Raw genomic sequence first — 26,345 nt, forward strand, 5'->3', positions numbered from 1 at the left:
GGGTGCCAGGAATTGAGTGGTAACTAATACGAAAGAAGAAGCAGAAGACGAAGAAGCAGAAGACGATAGGTGGGAGGAGGGGGGGTGGGGGAGGATTATGGAGGGGTCAGAATGCGTAGAGCGAGAGAAGGGAAAAGTGGAGGACGGCAGGGGCGTGAGGGCTTTCCGTACAGTCGCTAATGTAAATACTACACTTGTATGAAAGAATAATTCAATTCAAGGAGGATTCAGGGTCGCCATAAATTAATAAGGTTTTACACACTGGACTTAACACTATATTTCTTTCAGATAAGAGTTAAGAAAAATAATAAATAAATAATAATAAGAAGAATAATAATAATAATAATTGTTAGTATTGTTGTTGTATTATTATTATTGTATAATTATTATTATTATATAAGAAGTTAAAATGTAGGAATGCATGGTACCAGCTCATTTAGGAATACAAGGTAAATGAAAAAAAAAACAGATCAAATGTCAAAGGAGGCAGCAAAGAAAGAAGAGGTGGAAATGAAAGTAAAATTATCAAAAGCAGAAGGGAAAAGTTTAATATGGAAAGAAATAATTAATCAATGGAAACAATATTGGAAAATCCAGGAAAAGGGGGAGACATTTATATAAACTGCAAGATGAAGTAGGTGAGGTGGAGGTATGGGTAGGAGTGGAACAGGTGACAATAAGCAGACTAAGAATAGGGCATAGCACACTCAACATAACAGGGAAACATCCAGCTGTGGAGAGAGAGAGAGAGAGAGAGAGAGACAGTGGAGCATGTGAAAGAAGAAGAAGGAGAAGAAGAGTTTCTTTTTGCTATCGCGCTTTCGCATTGCGGCTGTATTTGATCCCGGGCGGCTTGCCGTAGCCTGCGACATTGGATGACGTTTCCTGCTAATCCAAACATCGACGGAAGAAACAAACAGAGCGATTAAACTGCGCCAAGATCTGCACAAATCTCCAGAAACCTGCAGATTTACCGACGACATGGCTGCTCAGAAGATCAACGAAGCTCATGAGCACATAGCTAAAGCTGAGAAATGGTGAGTGACGGATTTAAAAACCAAAATAATGTTGACGTTAGCTGAGCTGCAAAGGCCACTGTTGCATTCACATCGTAAATCAGCACTATGCGTGTTTAAATGTGGATTTAATAGATAATAAACGAGCTGTAACGCTGCTTTAATCTGCTCATCTTGTTTCTGTAGCTTAAAAACCAGTCTGACAAAGTGGAAACCTGATTTTGACAGCGCCGCATCAGAGTACGCCAAAGCAGGTAAACATCAACATTATGCCTTTTTAAATATGAACACATATGACTGCTGACTCATCCTGTGTCCTGTTTGTTTCAGCTGTGTGCTTCAAGAATGCAAAGCAGTACGATCAAGCGAAGGATGCATACCTGAAGGAGGCTGAATATCACACAGAAAACAAGACGTATCCTCCTCTGTGCACGGTTACATGACTTTATATGACACTGCTGTGTTTTGTTTTGTGATTTTTCTCCTTAACGTGCCCTGCAGGCTTTTCCACGCTGCAAAGTGAGTATCTCGTGTTATAGCTGCAGTAATAAATCAGCAGCGATTAGATTGGATTAGATTTATTCATCCCACCATGGGGAAATGTACTTGTTACAGCAGCAGAGGGAAGTGTAGCATACACTACAGACTTAAAAAAACACACAATAAACAGACAGAAATATCTATAACCTAGGCAGTGTCCAGGAGGTGAGCTGGCATCCGTCCACCTTCCATATTTTTGGTCCATGCTGGACTTGAGCTACTGCCGCACCCCCGGATCATACAGGATTTTTTAAAGAAAAACTCTTGAATAAGGAAGACTGTATTTAAAGTATCAAAGTTTAAGTTGGATTTATTATTCTTGTACAAGAAGGAGCGTTTAACAGTGCAACACACAAAGGGGATTACAGAGAAAAGGCTCCTCGAGGAGCTCTAACAGTTGGTTCTTATACATTTCTTAAAATGGGCTGCCTGCAATGAACATTGTGTATCAAAATGACACTTCCGAGGCCTGTTTCTCACGTCCTTAGATTAGATTAGATTAGATTAGATTAGATTTACTTTATTCATCCCACACTGGAGAAATTTACTTGTTACAGCAGCAGAGGAAAGTCTAGCATACACTACAGAATTAGAAAAAAGTAGAAAAGGCAAAAAAAAACACAATAAACAGACAGAAATATCTATAACCTACAATAAACACAAAAAACAATCAACCTTTAAAACAGACAGGTACTGAGGATAAAAGTGGCATGATATATAAAGAGTGTATTGTAATGTAAAGTGACCATGATACAAATAATAATATTATTGCAAGAGTAGTGACCATAATATAAATAATATTACAAAAGTAAGTGACCATGATATAAATAATAACTGTCCACTTGTTTGACTATTTTTCCTTTTTTTCCTCAGGGCTATCGAACAGGCGGGTATGATGATGAAGGTGAGTTCAAACATTGGACCCGTTTAATTTTTAGGTGGTTGTAGGGTTAAATGTCTGCAGCAGAGTTGTGACACGTGGTGTGTTTGCACTGCGACAGGAACAAAAGAAGATGCCAGAGGCCATCCAGTACATAGAGAAAGCCTGCATGATGTACATGGAGAATGGGACTCCTGACACAGCTGCCATGGCTCTGGACCGGGCCGGAAAGTAAAAATAACACCTTTAGATTTAAGGAAGTTTGCAGATTAAACTTTAATTCATCGACTGTTAGCTGCTCGTTATGGCACAAAGTATCTCAGAGATAGGATGGAGGCATGAGTACGCATTGTATTTGCAACTTTAGCTTTGTTAATGTGTTTGTAATATTGTAATAGGAGTAATGTGAAATACTGATGCTATTCAATGCCAGCTCAGGAAACAACATGATTGACTTTTGTTTAATCTAAAACCATTTCTTTTCTTTTATTCCCAGACTGATAGAGCCTATAAACCTAGAGAAAGCTGTGGACCTGTATCAGAAGGCAGCGGGCGTGTTTGAGGTGAAATTGAGCTTCCGGCAAACAAAAAACTGAATGAGTCACTAGGACTGATGCTGATTGTTGAGTTCATCCACGTTTTCTCTCTGCAGAACGAGGACCGCCTGCGACAGGCAGTTGAACTGCTGGGAAAAGCCTCCAGACTTCTGGTCAGGTTAAGAAGGTAAAGCAAATGAAGTCGAGATGGATCAGTTACTGCTTTTGTTTGTACAGAAAGTTATCACAGAACCATTATTTAAAAACTCACTTAGACCTTTCCCATAAATAAAGTACAATACAAGTAAAATAAATTTTTCTATTCCAGCCAGTAACGATATATTTTCATCTTTGGATTCACGCACTACTGCGGCAAATGGACACATCAACCACAAAGTTGTTTATCTGTTTAATACCTGCTCCTCATCATCCCTCACTCTGTTCTCGCCTTTCTAACCAGGTTGGATGAAGCAGCAGTCGCTCTGCAGAAAGAGAAGAACATGTACAAAGAGATTGAGAACTTCCCCATGTGCTTCAAGGTTGTTTTCATGCCATTAAATCTCTACGCACCTCATTTCACCACAGTCAGCCAGAATTTAAATTACAGTATAGAAGATATACTGTATGTTGTGGTGTCTCTGCAGGGTGTAGAAGTTGAATACAGCCTGTTTAGTTCCTCTCTGCAGAACTGATTCAGTATAATTTAATCATGTTTAATATCTGAACTTATTTGATGGAATATATTACAAAAGCACTTTAAGGAGTCATATTAATCATTACATGTTCTTTTCTTTAGAAAACGACTGCTCAAGTGCTGATTCACCTTCACAGAGGGGACTACGTAGCAGCTGATAAATGTGTCAGAGAAAGTTACAGGTACGTTTTTACTACACTTGACATTAGCTTGGATGTGGTTCATGGTTTCATACTTAAACTGAGCATTGTTACATGAAGTGCTGCTTGGTCTCCCATCAGTCTGCCCGGCTACAGCGGAAGTGAAGATTGCATTGCCATGGAGACGTTACTGCAGGGCTACGACGAGCAGGATGAGGACCAGGTCTACCGTGTGTGCAACTCACCTTTACTGAAGTACATGGACAATGATGTGAGTACTGTTGATACATAATTACTAATACATGTGGTGTACTGTCTATATTGTTTGTTAAGTGTTAAGTTAAGGGTTAGTTTGGAAATGAAATATTCAATGTGCTCACTAATTTAATTCATCATTTCGGCATTTTAACAACAATGAAATTAAAGGATGTGGTCTGAAATAGACGTGGACATTCTGTGAGAAAAAGAGAAAACCATCCTACCTGTAGCTGACATTTCAACAGCCCACGATCTGACACGTTTTTTCAGGGCTTTGCTCTCCTGATGGCTTTGACATTTTTTTTGTTGAAGTTAACATGTTTCCATCGATCTTTTACTTGCTCCATTTTCACAAACAAGTCAAATTTCACACTGAACTTTTAAAAAGTAGAAAGAAAAGCTTCTTTTTCTGTGGAAACAACTCAGAGATTTACTTCAAAATATGATGTTGTAGCTCCAGACTTTGCCAAAAAACAAACTGTAAGTAATTACAGCTGTGATTATTACCCACATACACATTCTGGACGGCTTAACAGTCAAAATCTCAGATAATCTGCTTCATCAGGACCGTGTGGATGGTGCCTGGTAACATAAACAAACAACCCCACAACTGTCATCACATTTTTATTGAAATATTGCTGAGCTGGACCGGTGACGTGATTGGTTTCACAAAAATACTGTATGACATCACCTTTTCCCCAACAGAGCCCCCCGCCTGTCAGGATCACAAATGAAAACCGAACTGCAGAAATCTGTCATGAAAAACACAAAACTGTTCAAACTCATGGAGAAAAAATGTTCATGAAGGATCCCATCGATCGTAGTGAGAAGCTGACTGAGGAAATAAGTTTTCAGGCTCCTTTTAAAAAATCTGAGATCTGATGACACATTTTTATTTCACAGTACGCCAAGCTGGCCATTTCCCTGAGGGTACCTGGAGGAGGAGGAAAGAAGAAGAAGGCTCCTGCCGCTCCACAAGGAGGCGCCAGCGGGGCGCCTGCCGCCGCCGACGAGGAGGAGGATGATTATGAGGGAGGGCTGTGTTAGCCTTCGGCCTCCGGAGTGCCGACTCGACCCGTCTGCTGCATCACCGCTACACCCTCCGTGTACGAGTTAAAAACCTCGACAAACCCTTTCAGCTCTGAAGCCCAGATGTTTGGCTGTTTGATATTTATTGTGCAAAAAACAAAAACAAGAAACAAGCTCATTTAAAAACCTGCAACAGTTACAGTCTGTGTTGCAGAAGAGCCGAGCAGCCTTTTTAATTTGCGTTCCTTTGAGGTGGATCCACAGTGTAATGAAAAATCTTAAATATTCATATATATATATATGTATGAAAGCCTGTTGTATGTAAAATGCCCTGTTATTTTTCGTCTCCGTGAAGCTGTAAATTCTGCTGTCATTGTTTGTGAGTACAGTCTTAAAGATTGCTATAGGTATATTAAAATCAGAAACACTCTAAATGGGTTGATCAGTGTATAGGTGTTTATTTGTACAGAGTTAATTTATTCAGTATTCATGGCTGCAGCCTGTTGAAAATGTCACTGGAACAATATGCAACCATGTTTGTTCATGCATGTTTGGGATAACGGTGAAAATCAAAGCTATGAATTTGTGAATATTAATGCTTGAAAATGACAATGGCACTTTTGTCTTCAGCATTTATTCAAGAGAATTAACACAACAGTTCCCGATGGCGCAGCTCGTAGCCAGTCGACTGTTCTCATTCGTCTGCGTGGACGTGTGAGTTATCTTCCACCTTCTGCTAACAAACAGTCACGGCCGTGTCTTTGTTTCCAGTTTCCACAGTACAATCCTCCAATCAGAGCGACTCAAACATGAAAAAAGGGACCATGCAGTGATGTTTTCAGTGCATTGATTTCCCTCTTAATGCTGTGTGTGTTTTGTGATTTATCTTATTGCTCATTCTGTAAATGTGATCATTTACATGCCAATTAAAATGACTCTGATACCACATATCTAACGGTGATAAAGGGATTGTTTACATTATTTTTTTAAATCTGTGTTGTTGCCCACTTCTTGTATGTTCCTCAAAAGCATATCTCCAAACCTTGCACATGCATCAATAAACATTTCCATCGTGTGGCGTTTTATCGGCTCTGTACATTTTCTTAAACGAGTTAGAGGACAGATTTTCCACATCAGAGAGACGAACAGCGGCTGCAGATGTCTGCGCCAAAATGGCCCCTGACAGACATGTAATGACTGTGTAGCTTCCTAAGACTTATTTATCTTTGATGAGGCTAATGCTCTCTCCCTGTTAAGTGATGTTTAATGCACATACATTCATGTTACTGATACACAGACACACATCCTGGATGGCTGCGATGAATCTGTGCGTTAGGAAGATAAAACTGGACATAAAAGTTTCCCACTGGTGAAAATAAAAATGTTTGTGAATTACTAACTTAAAATGTGTGTAAAGTCACGTGTGCACACTTCATTAGATCAGGCAGTGTGTGAGCTGACACTGTGCAGCAGTTCAACTCTTCATGGTTTATAACTGTATAAAGATCAAACAGAGCTGAGGCATCCTTTCTAGAAGGCCATGAAGAAAATCTATTTTCTTTATGTCCGACTAGTGGCCCTGTTGACTGCCCCACAGGAAACCTGACCCTCCTTCAGACAACATATGGATCCACAGAGTGGGAACTTAATGAGCAAAACAAACACAAAGGTTTAAAAAGTACCAATTCATAAAGACAGAGTCCTGTAATGGTCCTGTCAATGCAATGCAGCGACCTACATGTGTTTTTATCTTTACCCTTAACACCAGACCTTTGCACCATCTCATATATATTCATACCTCCTATTACTGTTCTGCTATAGGTTTTTAGACATTGAATATCCTAATTTATTTTTAATCGGTCTACCTGTTCTCTGTGACTTTATCTTTGTTGTGTTTTATTTGTATTCATTTTATTATTATAAGTAAATATATAAATGGTCAGTCACATTGATTTAAGCACTAAATATTCATGTTAATCCACTACAGTTTTACTTAAGCACTTGATTTTCTTACATTTTATATTCTTCTCCTTTATAACTGTTTCACATCACATATAAGAGGGACTGTAACTTTGCAATATTCAATAAAAACAGAGAGGAAAACTGATCAAAAACAAAATGTATTAAAATTGCATAACATTATATCAGAATTCTGGCTTCCAGTACAGCAGCTGAATATAAAACTCGACACCACCTCCAGATGTTTTATTTGCAGATGTCTTGCTGATATGTGTTAAAATTGTTTTCATCTTTTCCACAATCTCATTTTCTTTTTAGATCCACCAAAGCCTATATATTGTAACATACAACTCCTATGATGAATATCTGTGAGCACAGCTCTTTCTGAGAATGATATGTAGTTCATACGAGTTCTTCTCATACAAACCAAACAAACAAATATTGTTTAAATATGTTTTATGCATTGTGTCTCTGGAGAGGCTCCCACGTGGCCTCTGATGTTTGTGTTCATGTTTCAGAGATATTTCCAGAGATGACCTTTTCCCTTGGTCCACATCCTTTTCTCTCATTTTGCACAGTCCCACAGTCAGAGAGTGTTCCAGTCGGAGAAAATATGAGATTGTGCTCATGCGGTCATTATTGTACAATTATTTGTTGGTGGGAGGTCATTAGACGGGCGCCACCCAGAGACTTCAAGAAGGTCATGTACTTTGATCTGCTGTTCAGTGCAGCCTTCCTCACAGAGACTTAGTCGTATATAAGCGACCCTCTTGTACTCGGGTGCCTCTCGTCCTAGACCAGAAAAAGAGAGAGTCTAGCCTCTTTCCAGGTTATCTCACTGGTCGCACTCCCCCTCCTACACCAGCTCCAGAGGTGACATTCCACCTTCATATGCCAGCAGTCAGCGCGTCTTTGCCTCCTCCCTGGCTTACGCAGCACCTGATCCCAGTGCGGTTGGTGGACCCACAGTCATCGATAAATGAGTGCCTCCTAAATTAAAATGGGTGTTAGAGCAGTGCAGGTTTTGCAGGCTCAGCTGGAAACTTTGAAATAACATACTCAGTTCCCAGTTACAATCACATTACACCTAATGCAAGGGGCTGATGATCGGTTGGGTTTTTTTCATGGATAATATACAGCTCTTAACAATGTTATTATATCACAGGATGAGGCTCAACTTCAATCAAGGTCTGTTTTTGTGCAAGGGAAGCTCTACTGTTTGTGCTTTTAATGATTTAAACTAGAATCAGATTAGCTGTGCATTAGACACCTAATGAACCTCGATGAATCACTAGTTATTTGTTGTGTGATCCATCCTGCTGATGAGCAGCTCATCTAAAAGCTGCTCATCAGCAGGATGGATTGTAGAGGGAAGATGATAGAGCAAGATATGTTGACGTTAGTGTAAACTGTAGAAGATGGGTAATAAAAAAAATCTAAATATGAATTAAATATAAAAAGATAAGATAGGTTCACTCCACTGATTTCAGAGTATGAAATGAAAACTAAAAAAGGCAACCTCACTCTGCTTTCAAGCAAAATGTCTGCAGCAATGGACAGATAATATTATGTAAAGTTTTTAAAGTTTCAGGTTGCTGTAAGAGAAAGATCTTCAAATACCATCCCTTCATCCATCCATATCAGGGTCGTGAGGGACTGGTGCTGACCCCAACTGACACTGGACGAGGTCACCAGTTCATCACAGGGCTGACACAGAGAGACGAACAACCATCTCCTGAGAACATGCAATGCTTTAGTGTCTGCTGTGAGGCGACACTGCAATCACATGTCACACAACCACTGCAACACCAGTCAGATATATGTTAGACCCACAAGGTAAATAATAAAAACAGGAATGAATGACAAGTTTACATTTTACATTTTCAGTTCATTTCAGTCCTGTTTTGTTGTTTAATGGTGTTTTTATTGTTTACGTTACATGTCTAACAAGTCTGGTCCAGGAGCATGAAGTTTGATGTCTGAAAAAAATGAAAAATAAAAGACCATGTATCGATGTTGCTGTATGTATAGTCAGACACTGAAATGAATTATGAAATCAAAAGTATTTTCAATATAAACTATTGTTTATTCCACTTACTCAGTTACTTAAGTTAGTTGATGAAGATTTTACATTAACGGCAACATCTTTACTTCCACCATACACTGGCTCTTAGTATGCCATCAGCTGAACACAGCATATTCAGTCAAACGTTGAAGGTCGCTCTGAGAAATGTAGGAAATCACTGGTTGCTGTACGGGTCGCTGAGAGAGGCTGAAGTAAAGTAGGTGTCATGAAAATATAAACAGCGCTTCATCACAAAGCAAACACTGAATCATGACTCTGAACATCAGAAAATTATGATATATGTGACAGTGAGGACGGGGAGGTTGAGTGTTCCCAGAAGAAGTCGTTAACCTCAAATAATTTATTAGTCTGCGTTTAAAGCTTCACCAAACAAACCTAACCCCAGCCACTGGATGAAAAGTTAAGATAATAACAGAGCAAACTGCAGCTGTAATTCTGATCTGTAAAGTGATTCATCTCTGAATCTTATTAACTAAAACTGCGCAGACAGTGTTCCTCCTCATCAAGTCACTTACTCTGTGTTTTCTCTGAGAGCAGACACCGCCTACTCCTCCGAAGAAGCCCATTGTGTTATGAAACACAGAGGCTGTTGTCTGCTGCAGGACCAGAAGAGTCAAGTCCTGTTGACCTCTGACCTCATTGTTGTGTGTTAAAAGCTAAACTCTTCAGACTTCTTCAGAAGGACAGCAGTCCTCAATAATGCATGGCCGCTCTTCAATCTGAGTGCTGCAATTCCTTCAGGATGTAATGTTAGAAACAACCCAGAGGTAATACAAGACATCTGTCAACAGTTCTTTATAATGAGGCCGACATCCTGGATGTGTGCATTAACATGAGCATCTTCCTGTCTGCTAATGCAGAGGCGATGTGAGCTTCGACTAAACATCCCTTCAATTATCAGTGAATGAATCATCCTTCTTCATATAAAATAGCTTCTAAAGGTGATCCCTTACATCCAGGTATCACATCTGTAATCGATGCAGAGACTGCTCTTTGTATTGAATGAAAATCCTGTCAAGAATCAATAATTCAGTCGTGAAGTTTGGGTTTTTAAGTCATGCTAGCAGCCTGGCTCTACAGATGGAAATGTCAGTTAGTCGGTCCAGACTAAAATATCTGAACAACTACGGGATGAATATCAATTAAATCTTGTACAAACATTCATGGTTCCCAAAAGATGAATCCAACTAGCTTTGGGGATCCCCTGACTTTTTGTATAGTGCCATCAGCAGGTCAAAGTTTTCCCTTATCTTATATGTGAAATATCTCAACATCTACTACATGGATTGGATTGGACTGTATATCCGTAATGTGGCCCACTGGTTTCTGAAGAAGGCTGGTTTCTTCTCTGGTCGCCACCATGTTAGCAGTCCTGCCTCTTCCACCTACAGGCTAAACTAAAAATCGTAGATCATCAGCGGACCTGAGGTGGGTTGGATGACGCCTGGGTGCTCAAACAAGCCATTTGTAATGACACCCACCCGTCAGTCAAAGCAGCCACACTGTTAATTATGTATAACTTTAAACCTTAAAGCAGCCAAAGATTTATTGTTTCCAGATGTTGAATCGTATGGATTGGAGTGGGAGAATGGAGTTGAAATTTGTATTTTCAGTGAAATATCTCAACAATTATTGGATGAATCACCGTGAAAACTTAGTTCAGACATTCATGCCCCCCTTTAGGGTTGATTGTCATCTCTTTGGTGATCACCTGAATTTTCACTGAGCCATCTTCAGGTCAAAATTAGTTCAATACTTGAGACCAAATGCCTTTAAAACTAATGACATTCTCATCAGCCACAGCTCTACTTTGTATTAAGGGGTTAGTGCATTTAGAGTGTTAGCAAGTACCATTGTGCCTAAGTACGGCCTCAAAAAGCTGCCAGCATGCCTGTAGATTCTTAGTATTGATGACTGGAAAAATAAACCTGTATAATGTCAAAGTGTTAACATGTACTTGTATGTTTAACCGTTGTAGTTGACATGATTTGAGTGTAAAGATCACGGAATAAACCAACAGGAGGTTAAAAAAAAACACCATCAAACTGGAGCTGCAAGGTGTTGATACGACTGCAGCGATCTACAGTTTATCTGTCTAAATTCCAAAAGAGACGATCTGCCCGCAGCCACCACAGAAAGACACTAAAAAGCCCACTTAAGCAGAGGCACCTTTAGAGTGCATGGAAAGTGCATCCATGTAAATACTGAACACACACACACAGTTTGGATTTCACTTGCGGATCAATATTGAAGCTGCCTGGACGTTAATCTCATTTGCTGCAGACTGGCAGTGTGAGATCTCCAGTAGAAATTCAGCATTCAGGAAGATTTTTCATGAGATTCACATGAATATTTTAGGCTGGCAGGGCTATGAGATGTTAGAGAGATAATCAATAGTCATTCATCCACATCGTTTTCTTCTTTTGCAGGTACTTTTTCTGACAGAAGACAGAAAGAACGATTTCTGGAGAAAGAAAAATCAATCAACCGTTGAGGACTGTAAAAGCTCCAGAAAAAATAATTGAGGTTATTTGTCAGGAAGTTTTTTCCTGATAAATGATGAAATATTTGAAGTTGAAATATAATTGTAGTATTGTACTGTATCTAAGAAATTAATCTTGCACTGGTCGGACAAATATTAACAATTTTCAGGAGGCCCTGCATCATTTCCACCACAAACCAAAAGACGTACACTATATGACCAAAAATACATAGACATCCAGATATTTAACCCATCTAATTAATAAAAAAATGGCATTATTATGCTTCTATAACATCATCCACTCTTCTGTTTTTAGACTTTCTACCAGATTTTGGAAATTGGCTGCTGGGATTTGCTTTCATTCAGCCACAAGAGCACTAGTCAGGTCCAACACTGATGTTAGGCAATAATACCTCAACTATTTCCACAACAAACTGGAAAACCCATGTTTTATATGGTATGTTGTTTTGTGAAACAGAAAAGAGACTTCACTAAACTAAAGGTGAAAACACACTCTAGATAGATGTGTTATACAGTAAATAATCCTAATTGACTATTGCTGTGATCCACATTATTGCAAGAACTCCTCATTAAAGTAAAGAGAACCGACAGTCCATCATTACTTTACGACATGAAGGTCAATCAACGTGAAAAATTTCAAAACGTTCAATGTGTCCTCAAGAGTAGTCGCGAAAACCATGAAATGTTTTTATGAACCTGGCTCTCATGAGGACTGCTCCAGCAAAGAAAGACAGAGCCCCCCTCAGATTAAAGCCAACATAAATGCCTCATAGAGTTCAAGTAGTAGACACATCTCTGAGAGGAGACTGTGTGAATCAGGCCTTCATGGTTGAACTGCTGCAAATAAACCACGACTGAGGGAGACCAACAACAAGAAGAGAACTCTTGAATAGACATTTGATCAACGGAAATGTATATTTTGGCCTGATGCATCCAAATTTTTAGATCTTTGGTTCTAAGTGCTGTCTTTGTGAGACACAGAGAAGGTGAACGGATGGTAACTGCATGTGTGGTTCCCACTGTGAAACATGGAGCAGGAGATGTGATGGTGTGGAGTGCTTTGCTGATGACACTTTTGGAAATTTATTCAAACTTCAAGGTTAGCAGAGCTACCATAGCATTATTTAGTAACATGTCATGCATCTAATTTGTGTTAAGTGGGACCATTTTTTGTTTTTAAGAGGATAATGCCCCAAAAACACACCTCCTCCAGGCTCTGTGAGAACTATTTGACCAAGAAAGAGAGTGATGGAGTTCACCATCATATGACCTGTCCTCCACAATCAATCAATCACCAGACATAAACCCAGTTGAGATGGTTTGGGATGTGTGTTCAGCATATATGGGAACTCTTTTAAGACTGTTGGAAAACCATTCCAGGTGACAACCTCATTTAAAAAGCATCACCTTCTCATATTGAATGAAAAGGTGAGTCCAAATCTTTAACAGGTATCAAAGATCTGCTAAACTACTGACATTTCCTTGATTTATTTGTGCCAACAACAAAGTCTTATTGAATTATGCAATACTGCACACTCTTAATTAAGCAATGATATATACAACACACAATATTATAACTTAATTAATTGAGATTTTCTTCACACATTCAACGTCCAATAAAATCAAAGTACCCACCTACTCATATATCCAATAAAAGGTTACCTGTTGAGGTGTGCTTCCTCTTTAAGTACCAGCCTACACAAAGGACTCAAACAGGTCATGTTTCTCTATATTATATCGTGTTTTTTTTTTAGAAATAAACTTAACACCAATCTTGACAACAATTCTGTGTCTTAATGTGACTAAAAGTTAAATAAAGAAACTGTGTGAGATACTGGCCATCTTTCCTAACAAAGATGGCTCAGCAAACAATGACGAAGTTGGCGCGTCCTCGCAACCGTTCAGCTCAAACAGCGCTGTGCAGCCTCACAGATCCTCTTGTGACTGTTGACTCTTGTTTCAATATGAATTAGATGTTTGCTGAAATCATCCCGAACAGCTCGTTTGAGACTCAAAACAACAAGGACCTGATGTAAATCAGCGCGAATGATTCATGTTGATGTTCTAATAATTCTGACATTAACGTGCAGCAGGTCAGTCAGGATCAACTGACCTGAACCTTCACTGTGTGTTCTGTATAACCCATTTGGCCTGGGACGATATCAATAACTCCCTCTCAAGAATCCGATGAATAATGGATCAAAGACAAAGGTTACTTAAGATTCACATCCATCTGAGGGATTAGATCAGCAGGTCCGGACTTCAAACAGCAGAAACAAATCGAGGTCTGACATGTTTTGAGGTTGGTTATTGATTATGGCTGGCTGCAGTTCAGGGCCTCATGGGTGACTCTCTGACTGCTCCCACATGACTGCTGCAGCGCGGCATCCAGTCGGTCTGGATTTCCAGGGAAAAGTGACGCTTCGGGGCTTCAGAGGTTGGCAACAAGCTGCGATGTTGATGATCTCCAAAAGTCAGCTTTTCCTTCAGCAGCATTTAGCTGTTTATTTTGCTTATTTCCACAAACTGAATCTGTTTTGGTGATTAGGCCAAGCGATGATTCATCTCATCACGAGCAGGACCTTTAAGTGCCCTGTGTTTGAAACGTGGAGGTCGAGGAGGGTCATTTGGCTCGGCCCATGATGACTCCCATCATACCTTGCTTTTCCTCCTGCCTAATGCACTTCAGAGGCAGCACAGATCATCTTCTTGTCAATAGAGTCGTTAAACATATCAAAGCGTGCATGATTGATATGTTTTAATCGTACTGTACGTTAATGCTCCAGTTCAAACTTGGCTGCTTCTTCTGATTGTGTACACAACAAGTAAACATGAGGTCATCGCTCCTTGGCTTGTTCTTCTGCGCAGTTTCTTTTAATAGTGGTGACAAATGACCTGAAGTGGAGTTTGAAGGAAAAAAGAGAAAACACAGTTACGGTAATTTCAACATTTATATATTCACTTTGCTTCATTGTTTTAGTCTGAAATTAGTGTTTAGTGCTCATTTTGTACTCTTTACAGCAGTCAGGACGATTAAAAACCCAAATTTTCTGTCTCTCTCTTTCGAATACAGGAACCACTGGGGCTCTAATCCCGTAGAGCGATGAAGAGACAGTTCCCAACTCCCTCCTTATCAACACCTGATACGAGGCCATCTCTGAACTCCTCCATCTGTCTGCAACCCTGATTTCTCCATCTCCTCCTCTCTCCTTCAACACCTCATCTTAGTTCACCTTCATCTACAATATGCAATAAACCCGTCTAAAAATAAAAAGTTACATTTAAAGTCTTAAATGTAACAACAACATTAACCCCACTGATCACCTGAAGGGGACATTTTCATTTCTTCTACCCGCTTGTTGCCTTTTACAGTAAATTCAGAGGTCAGACCGCAGCGCAGGAGTCGTGCAGCTGAAAGAGATTCAGTTTCTTTCTTGCTCGAGGACACTTCAGCAGCTGTCACAGCTCGGCACGTGAACCCACCGACAACTAACACCACAATTCAGCTCGTGTGTCCCCAACATTTTAGGAGGGGGGACTTGGTAAGCCACAAACAGATCTGAGCATTTTGAGTCATGATACATGTTTGTTTACTCAGCATATGACTGGAATAAATGAAATCAGAGATGTTTTTACTGCGATGTTCTTAATTATTGCAAGAGCTGAAAACATTGTGGTAAAAGTCATTTTTCCTGCCTGCATGGAGAAATGTGACAGGCCTGTTTGACGTGCTGGTTTCATGCCGGTAGGTGTCGCTGTTTCTCTCTGATGAACAGCTGGACAGCAGACCTGGAGAGATGCAACGATCAGTGAAAGTCTCCTGACATTTCTACAAACCTTCCTGGAAGTGATCCTGCTTAATGTCTGCTCACTTAAACATTCAGACTAAATAATAAAACACGAGAAATTATTCGTGTGAAGTCAAACAGAAGCGGTGGATTTTGGGACACGTTATCTTTTAATACTTGTGGTATTTGTCTCCATCTCCGCGTCCCACCTCTTGCTTCCAATTATCACAGGGGGGCTGGACCGGTTACCACACGAAGACTTCTGATTGGCTGAGTCAGGTGTCAATCACAGACTCGTCCTGTAGCGTCCTGTTCAATCCACACCAGAAGTCAGAAAGTCAAATTTCACCAAGGAGACCAAACGGGAAGAGTAAATTATCCGGTTATTCTGAGCGCTCCCATCAAGCGTCACAGTGAAGAAGTGAAATTAGACTTTCTTATTTCTGAACATTTCACGTTAATGCGGTTTGTAGTGTTTTAATTGGACTTGAGGACTTGTTGGCTCCTTTCTCCGGCATTTTTACGCGCAGCTTTTTGCGCACCTGAGTCCGCCGCTCAGTTTGTGCAGCGTCAACATGACTTTAACGCATCAGAGCGACTGAACCATCATGGTGACATTACTTACCGGTGACATGCCTGCTGCTGTGGTGAACCTCGGTAAATGCGCAATCTCTCTCTGTGGAATAACCGCCGGAGTCCAGGTGTCATCAGGGAGAGCTGATGTGGCCGTTTGGAGGAGCGCACCAGTTTGATGTCAGCTGGGATTTGACAGAGCGCAGGAGTTTGGGATGCAAGAGAAACCTTAGAGAGACAATCCTCGGCTACTTTTACCTGGATTCAACACGGGCTGCCCGGAGCCATGGCCTCTGAGGTGGTGTGCGGGCTGGTCTTCAGGTTACTGTGCCAGTGTCTTCAGCTGGTGAGTTTTTGTCTTTAATCTTCACTTTTTACGCATCTTAACTGAGCTATACTGCTGTGTGCGTGCGCCAGGTGGGGTTGGGTGATTGATCAGTTATTAGTTTATCTGATTTCATCCAATAAATCAGTTTATTTAACTTAAAGGTAACGTTTAAGGAAGGCTGCAGCTTATATTGAACATTCTGACTCTTACTTTTAATTAGGAAAAATGAGTTTTACCAACTTTTTCTGGAAAAATCTGTGACATGAATTTAAAGATCTGAGACACAGCAGGACAAACCTGAAGTGTTTGAGTGTGCAGAGTCTCATGAGCACAAATCAAATGTGTGATTGTGTCAAAATTAGTGATTGACCTCATTCATGATCCTGGAGGTCACAGTTCACTCCTCATCACTGCTGAGTCCTCTGCTCCCAACAACAGAAACAACACACTGCACAGAGTCACACAGCAAATTAAATATAAATTACAAACCAGGACAGCTGTGTAGCAGCACTGTTCTTCACCTGGCTGTCACCTTTTATTGGATTTGATAAAGGAAACACAGCCGACAACAGAGCGTCCAGTCACTGCAGAGTGTGCATCACAAACAACCTTTTGGAGTCTCTGCTTGCTCTCTGCACACCGTTCATGTGGAGAATGTTAAAAAACACAAATATTAAGAGCAACTGTTTTCTGTCTAAAGCTTTAAAATGCTGAAATATTAAAATCACAAACCAGTTTAAATTTAATCAGATGAAAAGTCGCCTGTGTGGTCAAACAGAGAATCAGATTATTGTTTTTACAGCATTAGAATTAATTTCTGTGTTTCTAGTCTGTGGTTTTGATTAATAATGAATCATCAGTGTTATTATTGATTGTTTATCTGCTGACTGGACCTTCAGTACACGTCTTTAGTGTTAATACTGTTAATTTAAAATAACATTGTCTTGACAGTGTTGCATTCCTCGAGTTTCAGTCAGCGGTTGTTTACTATGAATTTATAACTTTGTTAAGAAAAGTGCTCAACAGCGGAAATTATTGTTGTGAGTGTTTTTGCTTTGATTCACGTTTGGCTATGCAGATGGCAGCAGATGACTCAGACTCAAACTTTCAGCTGTTTTAAACAGTCTCAGCCCAGATTTGACTGTTTCCACACTTCAATGCTGATTTAGAGTCGGCAAGCTCAAGGTATGATCACGCATTGGCTGCAGACTCTATTAAATGCAGTTCACTTTGTGTTTTAATTCTGTGGTAGGCCACAAGTGAAAGATGATTAGCGTCTAGCTGCCACTGTGGTTCCACTTTGGTGTCTGTGCATAAGACTTATGGGGCTGAGGTTACTTTGAAAGCCAACAGCATGCTTTCTATAGATAAGACCCACTCAGTACCACCATAATGCATCACTTGACAGCCTGGACGCCCCCTTTATTTCCAAAAGCAATTGTGAGGCCATGCATTGTCTCCATTAATTCGTGGAAAGTCGTTTTAACAGTATGAATTAATAATGCGGTTGTGAGGGAGAGAAGAACTCCCTTCCCCTTTTATCGTAAACATACCTTTTAATATTTTATGTTTTTTCAAAGTGCAAATGAGCGCTTGTCCTTCACTGCAGCTGTACGCAGTAACTGACAGGGTGAGGGAAATGTAAAGTGGAAAGAAGGGAAGGTATACAGGAACAGACGGCGTTAGCCATGAGAGAAGGTGTTTCTGTCATCAGCATCACCTGACTTCCTTCATTATTCCTGTCTGACAGTCAAAGATCTTAATTCAAACTTGAACAGTGTGAATCCATAACACCAGCTTGCAAACAGTAAACAGATTGTTGTCTTTATTATTTGTAGTTTTAGGTTTTTGGCCTCTCAGTGCTGAATGAATGGAGAGGAAACACACTGCAGCACAGCAGATGTTACCTGACTCCTACATTACCCTCACTGTATATGTTCAGTTCGGCAATATATGTCTCTTTTCTCATGTCCTCTCATGTGAAAGACTCGTCTGCTGACGTTACATAGTCTGTGTTTCGTGTTGGCCATCTGACAGCACCTCTATTGAAAAGCTGGGCCCGTGTGTACACAGTCCCCCCTACCACACACACAAACAGACATTTGCACACAGCTACATTTTCGCTAATCAAACAGCCCGCTGTTTATGTGTTTACAGGCAGAGTTTGGCGCGTTAACATCATTATGAACATGCACTTGCAACAAATGTTTGATCTGATATCAAACTTGTGATGTGGTTGTACAGATGGTGCAGCCGGTCAGTTGTGTTGAGTCAGAGTAAAGCAGCAAACAGAGGTGGAGGTGGAGGTGGAGGTGGTGCAGATTCTTAGCCGATGTGAGCATCACTGGACGGCAGACAGAGTTGGCAGCACCAGAGGAGAGGTGGTTGTGTAAAAAAAATAATGTTTTTAACCCACTGAAAGTGTATTAGAATCGTCTATTTAAATATCTAAACACCTAGGAACAAAACTATTCAATCAGAATGAAGCAGAAACAGAAAATGAAGTAGAAATTTATTTCTGGTGTAGTCCGTTAATTTAAAATCAAAGGTCATGTAAAGAAAAATGAGTATTTTGACTATAGCTTTATTTATTTTTGCCATCAAAAGAATAAGCTGTCAAATGTGCCTTTCAACTGATTATGTTCAGCTTAGCCGAACACACAGTAAAAAACAACAAATAACAGTGTTAACAGATTTAATTATAGTCATAATTTGATAATCAAGATTTAAAGTAGAAAAAGAGAGACATGAGGAGGAGAGCTGTTGGAAAATGTTATGTTATTGTTACACAACTATGTGTAACTCGTGTATGAAACACTAACATTAACACCTTGTAGCTTTATTGTAATCAAACTAACATCAATACTTAATGTTTGGCCACCAGGCTACTGACATTGGATGCAACCTCTGAAATATTCCTCTTACAAACACAAACGTTGTATTCATAATAATTCATAATTCATGCATTCCAATGTGAGCTAGTTGTTGGCAGTTAATGTTTGAAATTTCAGTTTCAGTGAGCTAACATTTTGTTTTTGTGGCAGCAAAAATGAATATTTCCATGTTTTCTTCATGCTCTATGATAGTAAACTGATCATGTTTGGGTTCGGACCGCTAATCAGGCAAAATGAAGACATCAACATGAACTCTGGGAATGTGGACATAGACATAGAAATAATAAGATAACTGGAGATTAATAATGAAAATAGTCATTAATTGTATCTCTAAATGAAATAACCAGCTACAAGATGTGTTATGTCATGCCTAGTAGGCAGTTTTTGTTAAAATCTGGGTTAAACACCTAAATTCTGGATCTCATTCCATCATCCACTTAGTTTCAAGTTTCACAGTGTGATGAAGACCATAAACCTCTGCACAGTGGTGGTATAGACTGTGGTATGCGCTTCATTATTTTCTTCAGAGGGGGTTAAATTCCTCTGTTATCACCCAGTGCTCGGTCTGGCCCGGTACCGAACCGCCTTATCTCTTTTTTTTAAAATGTTTTTAGGCTCAAACTCTGAAGTCAGTTGGCTTTGATTTCACATTCATGGCTGGTCTCCTTTTCCTTGTGTTTGAGCTTTGTGTGGCTGTTATAATAACTTTTTACTGGAGGAGACAAAAGCCTGATTCAGACGTTGAATGGCAGTAATCTGATGTCTGAAAACAACGGCAGTTTATTTTCATTCCCTGTGTAAAAATCCTCAGATGGTGAGTCATACAGAGAAGGCAAATGGTCAGGAAGACTGCGGTCAAGTGTCTGCAGGCTATAACAGCTGGAGCTGAGCCATGCAGATGCAGATAGATTATCTATATCTCTGCACAGTAGATACAAATTTGCAGCTTGTGCTCCAGACTGCCAACTTGGGTGAAACAGGCAGGTTTGCAGCTCATTTAATGGCACATTTAACAAAGATAAAATGAAGTGGGTGTGCGTAGAAATGGTGCAGAGTGAGAACAAAAATTTAAGATTGTGAGTCATTCACCCTCGAGGCTTTAGCTGAACCTCCTGTTTGAGAAAAAGGGAAGTCCTTTTTCATGTTGTCTTCTCAGCAGTATCTGGCATACGTGAAACTTAATCATATAGATGTGATTATATAATCTACATGATCTTCAGATGTTGGTGGTTTTCTTAAATGATGACAGTCCTCATAAGATTTATTAACTTTTGTTAGTTTTCATTGGTCTGTATCTGAGCACAGAGAAAACAAGGACGTTCACTTACTGTAGGGCTCCAGCAAGGGGAAAGTCAGAGCCAAGTCAGATGTCAATGAATAGGTCCATTGAGTGTGCAAAGATAAATAAAAGCACCATTTTCAGCAGTTAAGTGTAATTTTTCAGTAGTTCAAGACCGGCAGCTGCCCGAGATCTCCACCACTGAGACGGTAACTCACGCAGCCGACCAGGTTGTAAACTTTGTGCTTGTTGATATAACCGTGAAGAGAAATTTGGGAGGTCAAGACTGTGTGTCCACATTTTGTACAAAGTTACTGTGTACTTCCCTCCTCTGCCACGCTACCTCCTGACCTAAAAATGTTCAAAGAAATGTAAGACGTGAATATATTTTGTGCAAACTCTGAGCTGTAAATGTTACGTGAGCTAGTATCTGAGCTGTAAGCAAGTACTCAGGCTTTGTGCACATGCACGAGTAAGTGTTGCTACAGCGTGGTTCATTCTAGGTGTGGGGTTAATTGATGTTCAGTCAGCAGGTGATGTGAGCCGTTTAACTGGTAAAAGCACCGATCAGGGTAGATGGTCAGTCTGACTTGGGTGTGAGGGGATCATTACATCAATTAATGGTTTTTGGAAGTCATGTTTGCACTTAAGCATTTTAACTTTCATCATAAAGACCTCCTTTATGTGACTCCACGGGGTGTGTTTAAATATAAATATGTGTGTTTGTGGGAGGACTGTTCTGGAAAGGGTGAGTGTGTGCAGTAACATAATCCAGTGTCATGTGGTGATCAATAACCGTAAGAATGGGCGGCGTATGCTCGATGTCACAGCTTTGTAGCTTAAAATCTGTGATGCATGTAAACATGTAAACATGTTTATTTCTGCTGTGAAGTTGGACATTTTAACATGGGGGCTTATGGAGACTGACTCGTTCTGTAGCCATCCTCAAGTGGTCATTCAAGGAACTGCAGTTCTTGGTACTTCTGCGTTGGCTTCACTTCACAGCCACGGAGGTTGCCGCTTGGTAGTGACGCATCCTGAATACTGAAACAGTGCATGAAACTCCAGCTCGGCTTAACTTAAACTATTACACCACAAAGCTTGATCAATTATCAAACTATTTGCTGATTAATAGTCAATGAATCAATTGATAACTGATTAATAATTAAGATTGTAAAGGAGATTCATTGTTATAAATAAGAAGCTCATTGCCTTTATATTCTTAACATTCGTCAGTGGCATATATTAAATTTAACACATTTAAATTCAAGGAAAATTAGAAATGCAAAAATGATAAGTGAAAATATTAGAAGAATTAATCAGATTAAAATTAATTAATTAATTAAGCTTAAGCATACATTCATACATTTTCTTGTGATATTGAGTTTAATTCATTTACTTTCTCGAGAGCTCAAGTTATTTTCACTGAAATAACAAATGTTATAATCCTGAGAGATAATGGGGGCCTCGTTAAAATCAAAAAGCCTAAAAACAAACACTGAAGTATTTTCAGACACCGCTTGTGACGTTTCACACTCTTCACGCTCCACGTGGCTGTTTCATTTCAAGTTTTGGCAACCGACATATTATCGAGACATTTATTTTCCTGTTTTTGAAAAACTTAAGCATGCTAGGGGCGTCTGATGCGTGACGCCGCAACAGATTTTGTTTAGTCGAGCTCCATCATAAAAAATATCCAGTTTCTATAATGCTCACAATCCATGAAATGCCACGGGGATCCGAAAACCTCACGTACGATATGAAGCTGCACAGCTGGCCTCTGGCTGCTTCAGTCATCTCTCTTAACACCCAAAGACTATCAGGTGATTCGTTCAAAACAAAGATTACTAAATAAAGCTCAGGCTGTGTTTTTTCTTTGTGATGCAGCCAGTCGAACAGATAATGAGGCTTGTGAGTGTGAAGTTTGGTCACAGGAATGTTCTGGCTTTTTATTGCAACGAGCAGCTTTTCTACACCGGGAATATTTTAATGAGTTTCACCACATGTTCCTTTCAAAACTGTGTTTAGTTTATTTGAGTGACGACTCCTGAGCAGGCAGCTCGTTACCACTGCCAGCTTCTGCACTTTATTTACTGTTAAACATTATGTAATGCGCACAGAGCACTATTGAATCAGTGGTGTTTTTAAATGGAGTGTTCTCGTTGATTTGCTGCTCAATCTGTGTGTTTGTTTGTGTCTTTGTTTCTGCAGCTTGCCTGTTCAGGTACAATGCCTTGTCCTTCGTCTACCTCATCTACCTCCTGCTTATTCCACTCTTCGCGGAGCCCACAAGCACAACAATGCAGGGTAAGATCTCTTGTGTAATCCTCTTTAAACTTCACACGTTCAACGGCTTTGGATTTGTCCATTGCCTGGAGAATCTTGACTTGTTTCCTAAAAGCCTCCAGTTTGAATTGCAATATTGTTCTCTCTAATATAAACCAGCCCTTCTCTAGGGGACTTGAATTTCCTTGAGATGAGGATGGATTTGGCACATATTCAGTCCATGAAAGGTAATATCGGTTAGTGCGGGCATCGGTCCATCTGTAAAAATAAAAATGATCCACGGCTGGCCAGATCTGACAGAGAAAGACGTGATCTATCGGGGTCAGATCTGATGTCCACTCCATGCAAATTAACATTTTAGGTTTTGGTTTGGTTTGTTTGCAGAGATAATGTCTGTATAACTTAAAAGAGAAGAAAACTGAACACACATGCTGCAGAAAGAAACCCAAAAAGAGTCTGTAATATATCCTTCAGAGAAAGAAAAAGAAAATTGAGATGAGGGCTGTTTTTGAAAATGCCTAACCACTTCAGTTATCGGAGGGGGGATATAAAAGTTTCTCCTAAGGCTCCACTGATTCTTTATACTGGGGTTTCATTTCGTAATACCATGACCTGCGTGCATTTGAAGTGTTATTAGTTAATTCAACCAATGTGAAAGTTGCGGTATTTAATCTCTTTGGTTCAGAAAAGAGTTCAGTAAATGAAAGCCACCCCGAAAATCTGGTTAAAAATAGCCTCCACATCATCTTTCAACTGCTACGCGGCAGCCGCTCTCCCTCCACAGAAATATAAATCAGATTGAAGGTTTATGAGAAGCGACTGAGGTGACCGTTCTCCTTACGGTTCATGAATGTGGGATTGTGGTCGGCAACTCCAGCCGCGCCTTTACGCGCTCCCCTCACCGCAAAAATACTAAACATAATATGAGTTTCTGTCGGAGACCACATGCAGTGTTTAATAATACATAAACTCATATTGGTGGAGGGAACAACATCCAGTCCGAGAGCTGTCTCTGCTCGTCTCCAGCTGAAATAACAATCAGGAAGTAAAAGAGGAAGAGACGAGGGAGCAGAGAAAGTGGACCACTTACACTCTCATCAATACTTAAAGAGAGAAGTCTTCTAGTAAAGCTCATTGTTCATGCGTCTGATAGCTGTTGACTTCAAACACGGTTCAACACATGGCAGAAAATTCAGATTGTACATGGTCTTTTTTAAATTTTTTATATAAATATAAAGTCTAAAACATGACGTCGGCCTGTAGCCAAAGAGACTATGAGAGATTATGTCTAATGTATGATAGACAAATTCAAGTGGAACTATGGACTAATAGAGTCCAGCAGCAAGGAGCCCAGCTCGCCGTCTTTCTTTTAGCCTTTTATTTCACTAAGCTCCCGCCAACCACTAAAAAGGACCCAGATTTGCTTTTCTTGTCCAGTGGCTTCTTTTCAGTCACCCTCTCCTTTTTTCTTCTTAGCTCCCTCCGCCAACGTCCTCTTTGGTCTTTTTTAATATGTATGTAGAGGCTGCTGAGCCTGGTTATATTGCCCAGCTTTTGTTCTGGCATGACAGCTTGACATTTTCTACTCTGAGCTCACAGTCCGGGCAGCTGACATTAGCTATCAGTAACTACAGTTGGCAGCAGAAAACATTTTTTTCCATAAAATATGATCGGTGAAATAGTTGGTGGTGGGTGACGTTACGTATTTCTTGTGGGTGATCGAACCTGAAGCACAGAGGTACAAAGTGTGAGAACAGACAAGAAAGAAGACAGAAAAAGTTACACAGTGTAAAATATTACATATTATTTTGTGTATTAATCAGTTTTTATTGTCAATTTGTCGACAGGTTTGTCTGATTTCTGTCCAGATCTTTACACCTTGCAAACTTTGTGAATTTACATACAGTGTATGTCATCAGTAATGTTAAGAAATGTTTTAGAGGACCCACTGATGATGTTATTTTGCTGCAGGTTTGTTGTTTTTCTTTAGTTTGTTTATTCCTCATAACTACATAGAGCTGCCTCCCGAGCAGTAAAGCTTCTCAAAATGATGTTAGCAGAAAGAAAACAACCCCTGTGTATGATAAATATTCATATTTCCAAAATAAATTCTGATCCAGTGAATCATCAAAGCTCTTTTTTTTTTTTCCAAAGTTTGTGTAACCTTTAATCAGACATTTCGGGCGAACATGCACAGAGGCAAAAACACAAAAGAAGTGAGTCACACATGCGAATCGCCACAGGCTCAGGTAGTACGAGATATTCTTCTGGTGTAACACCTGTCACGGTAAACCATCTGTCTGCCATCGGGCTGAAAGAGGAAGTTTCAGCCAGTGGAGTCTTTTATGAAATGATCTGATTATGAAATGATCGGAAACTGCAATAACTGCATGTAAATATTTGTCTGGTTACTGAAGGAAAAAGGTCCGTGTGCCACATCGTTTTGATGTTAAGCAACAGCTGGTTGTGGTTGAGGATGATTTCATTTGTACTTTAAAAGATCATTTGTATATTTAAGTCAAGATTGTGTACATTTAAGTTAGAGATAAATAAGTAGTGATTATAATCTTAAACAGATAGTGACAGTGTGTTTCTTCCCTGCTGGCTGCGGTTTATTACATTTAAATTGTTCACTTAATTATCGTACGAAAACCTACTGCAGACATCCCAAAAACACACAGACAGCACAAACTGCATCTCATCGTGCAGACATTTTTTAATTGTTTTATAGGGATTAAGCTAAATTCGGTGCTTTGTCTTGATGGTCTGCTTCATTTTGCCAGCTGAATCTTGAAGGACATGTGGCACTTTAATCGGTAAAGTTGATTTAAACCAAATGTTCCACATGAATAATTCATTAGGTGTAATTTGCTTTACAGCAGTGTGGTGTGCCCGAGGATATGTCAGCATACAAGACTCTAATCCTAACTGGAGACAAACAATATCTTATGCAACTTGTTGTTATTCTTTGTAATTTACTCTCTAATGTCGTAATTGCAGTATTTGGCTCCACGTTCAACTCTCAGTGGAGGTGAACAAAATCTGTTGCTCTCGTATTTTAAAAGGCTTTACAGTGGGGTGCTATATGCCTTGTTGAATGGGCACTGACATGACAATTTCCCTTTGGGGAGTCTTTTAGTACCGTTGCATGAATTTGTATAAATATTTGATGTTATGGATGATTTATCAGGTTTGTGTTTTAGCTAGTAGACTCCTAACAGAGGGTGTCTGGCTTTAACGCATCACAGAGTTTGGCTTTTTTTTTTTCTTTTTTTTTTTTAAGTCCGTCTTTCCTGCTTTGTATCATCTGGCAGGAACTTTTCAACAGTTCATTATGCCTCTCTAACACTATGATTTAGCAAGACCATGTCAGGTCTTAAGGGTGCTTTCAGACAGGACCAGGCACTGCTGCGAAAACGCAGGTTATTCGCTTCACTTGAGTGGCGATACTCCGCCAAAAAATGCAGTGACCGGTGGTGGGGAAGTTAAGTGGGATCCAACTTTTGAAAAAATCAGACCGGTCAAACATTCAGTCAGCCTGAAATGTCCCTGAAAC

The 26,345-nt window shown here is 39.9% G+C and overlaps 2 protein-coding genes and 1 long non-coding RNA gene across 8 annotated transcripts in view; 2 read left to right on the forward strand and 1 right to left on the reverse strand.

The window, feature by feature from the left end:
• The first annotated feature begins 804 nt into the window (after nucleotides 1–804).
• napgb (N-ethylmaleimide-sensitive factor attachment protein, gamma b) lies at nucleotides 805–6,176 on the forward strand. Its single transcript, XM_010749189.3, has 12 exons — nucleotides 805–1,037; nucleotides 1,203–1,270; nucleotides 1,347–1,431; nucleotides 1,518–1,535; nucleotides 2,430–2,460; nucleotides 2,558–2,667; nucleotides 2,933–2,999; nucleotides 3,089–3,159; nucleotides 3,433–3,511; nucleotides 3,769–3,848; nucleotides 3,948–4,077; nucleotides 4,968–6,176. The coding sequence occupies exons 1-12, from the start codon at nucleotides 982–984 to the stop codon at nucleotides 5,109–5,111; spliced, it is 939 nt and encodes a 312-aa protein (XP_010747491.1). The 5' UTR covers nucleotides 805–981; the 3' UTR covers nucleotides 5,112–6,176.
• Nucleotides 6,177–15,326: 9,150 nt separating this feature from the next.
• Nucleotides 15,327–16,324, reverse strand: LOC113747984 (uncharacterized). The gene is made up of 3 exons (XR_003464042.1): nucleotides 16,055–16,324; nucleotides 15,639–15,738; nucleotides 15,327–15,430 (listed from the first exon to the last, which is right to left on the reverse strand). It is a non-coding gene; the product is annotated as an uncharacterized LOC113747984 (long non-coding RNA).
• A 6,382-nt stretch (nucleotides 16,325–22,706) lies between these two features.
• Nucleotides 22,707–26,345, forward strand: part of piezo2b (piezo-type mechanosensitive ion channel component 2b) — an 82,663-nt gene continuing 79,024 nt past the window's right edge. For 4 of the 6 annotated variants that reach the window (XM_027290205.1, XM_027290202.1, XM_027290211.1 and 1 more), the window contains exon 1: nucleotides 22,717–22,810. In XM_027290205.1, the coding sequence (XP_027146006.1) occupies nucleotides 22,804–22,810 (7 nt within the window). In that variant the 5' untranslated portion in view covers nucleotides 22,717–22,803. Of the gene's footprint in view, nucleotides 22,811–26,345 lie in introns of all 6 variants that reach the window. The other 2 variants (XM_027290212.1, XM_027290217.1) reach the window with 1 other exon arrangement.

The sequence above is a fragment of the Larimichthys crocea genome, chromosome II (assembly GCF_000972845.2).
Source record: "Larimichthys crocea isolate SSNF chromosome II, L_crocea_2.0, whole genome shotgun sequence".
NCBI lineage: Eukaryota > Metazoa > Chordata > Actinopteri > Sciaenidae > Larimichthys > Larimichthys crocea.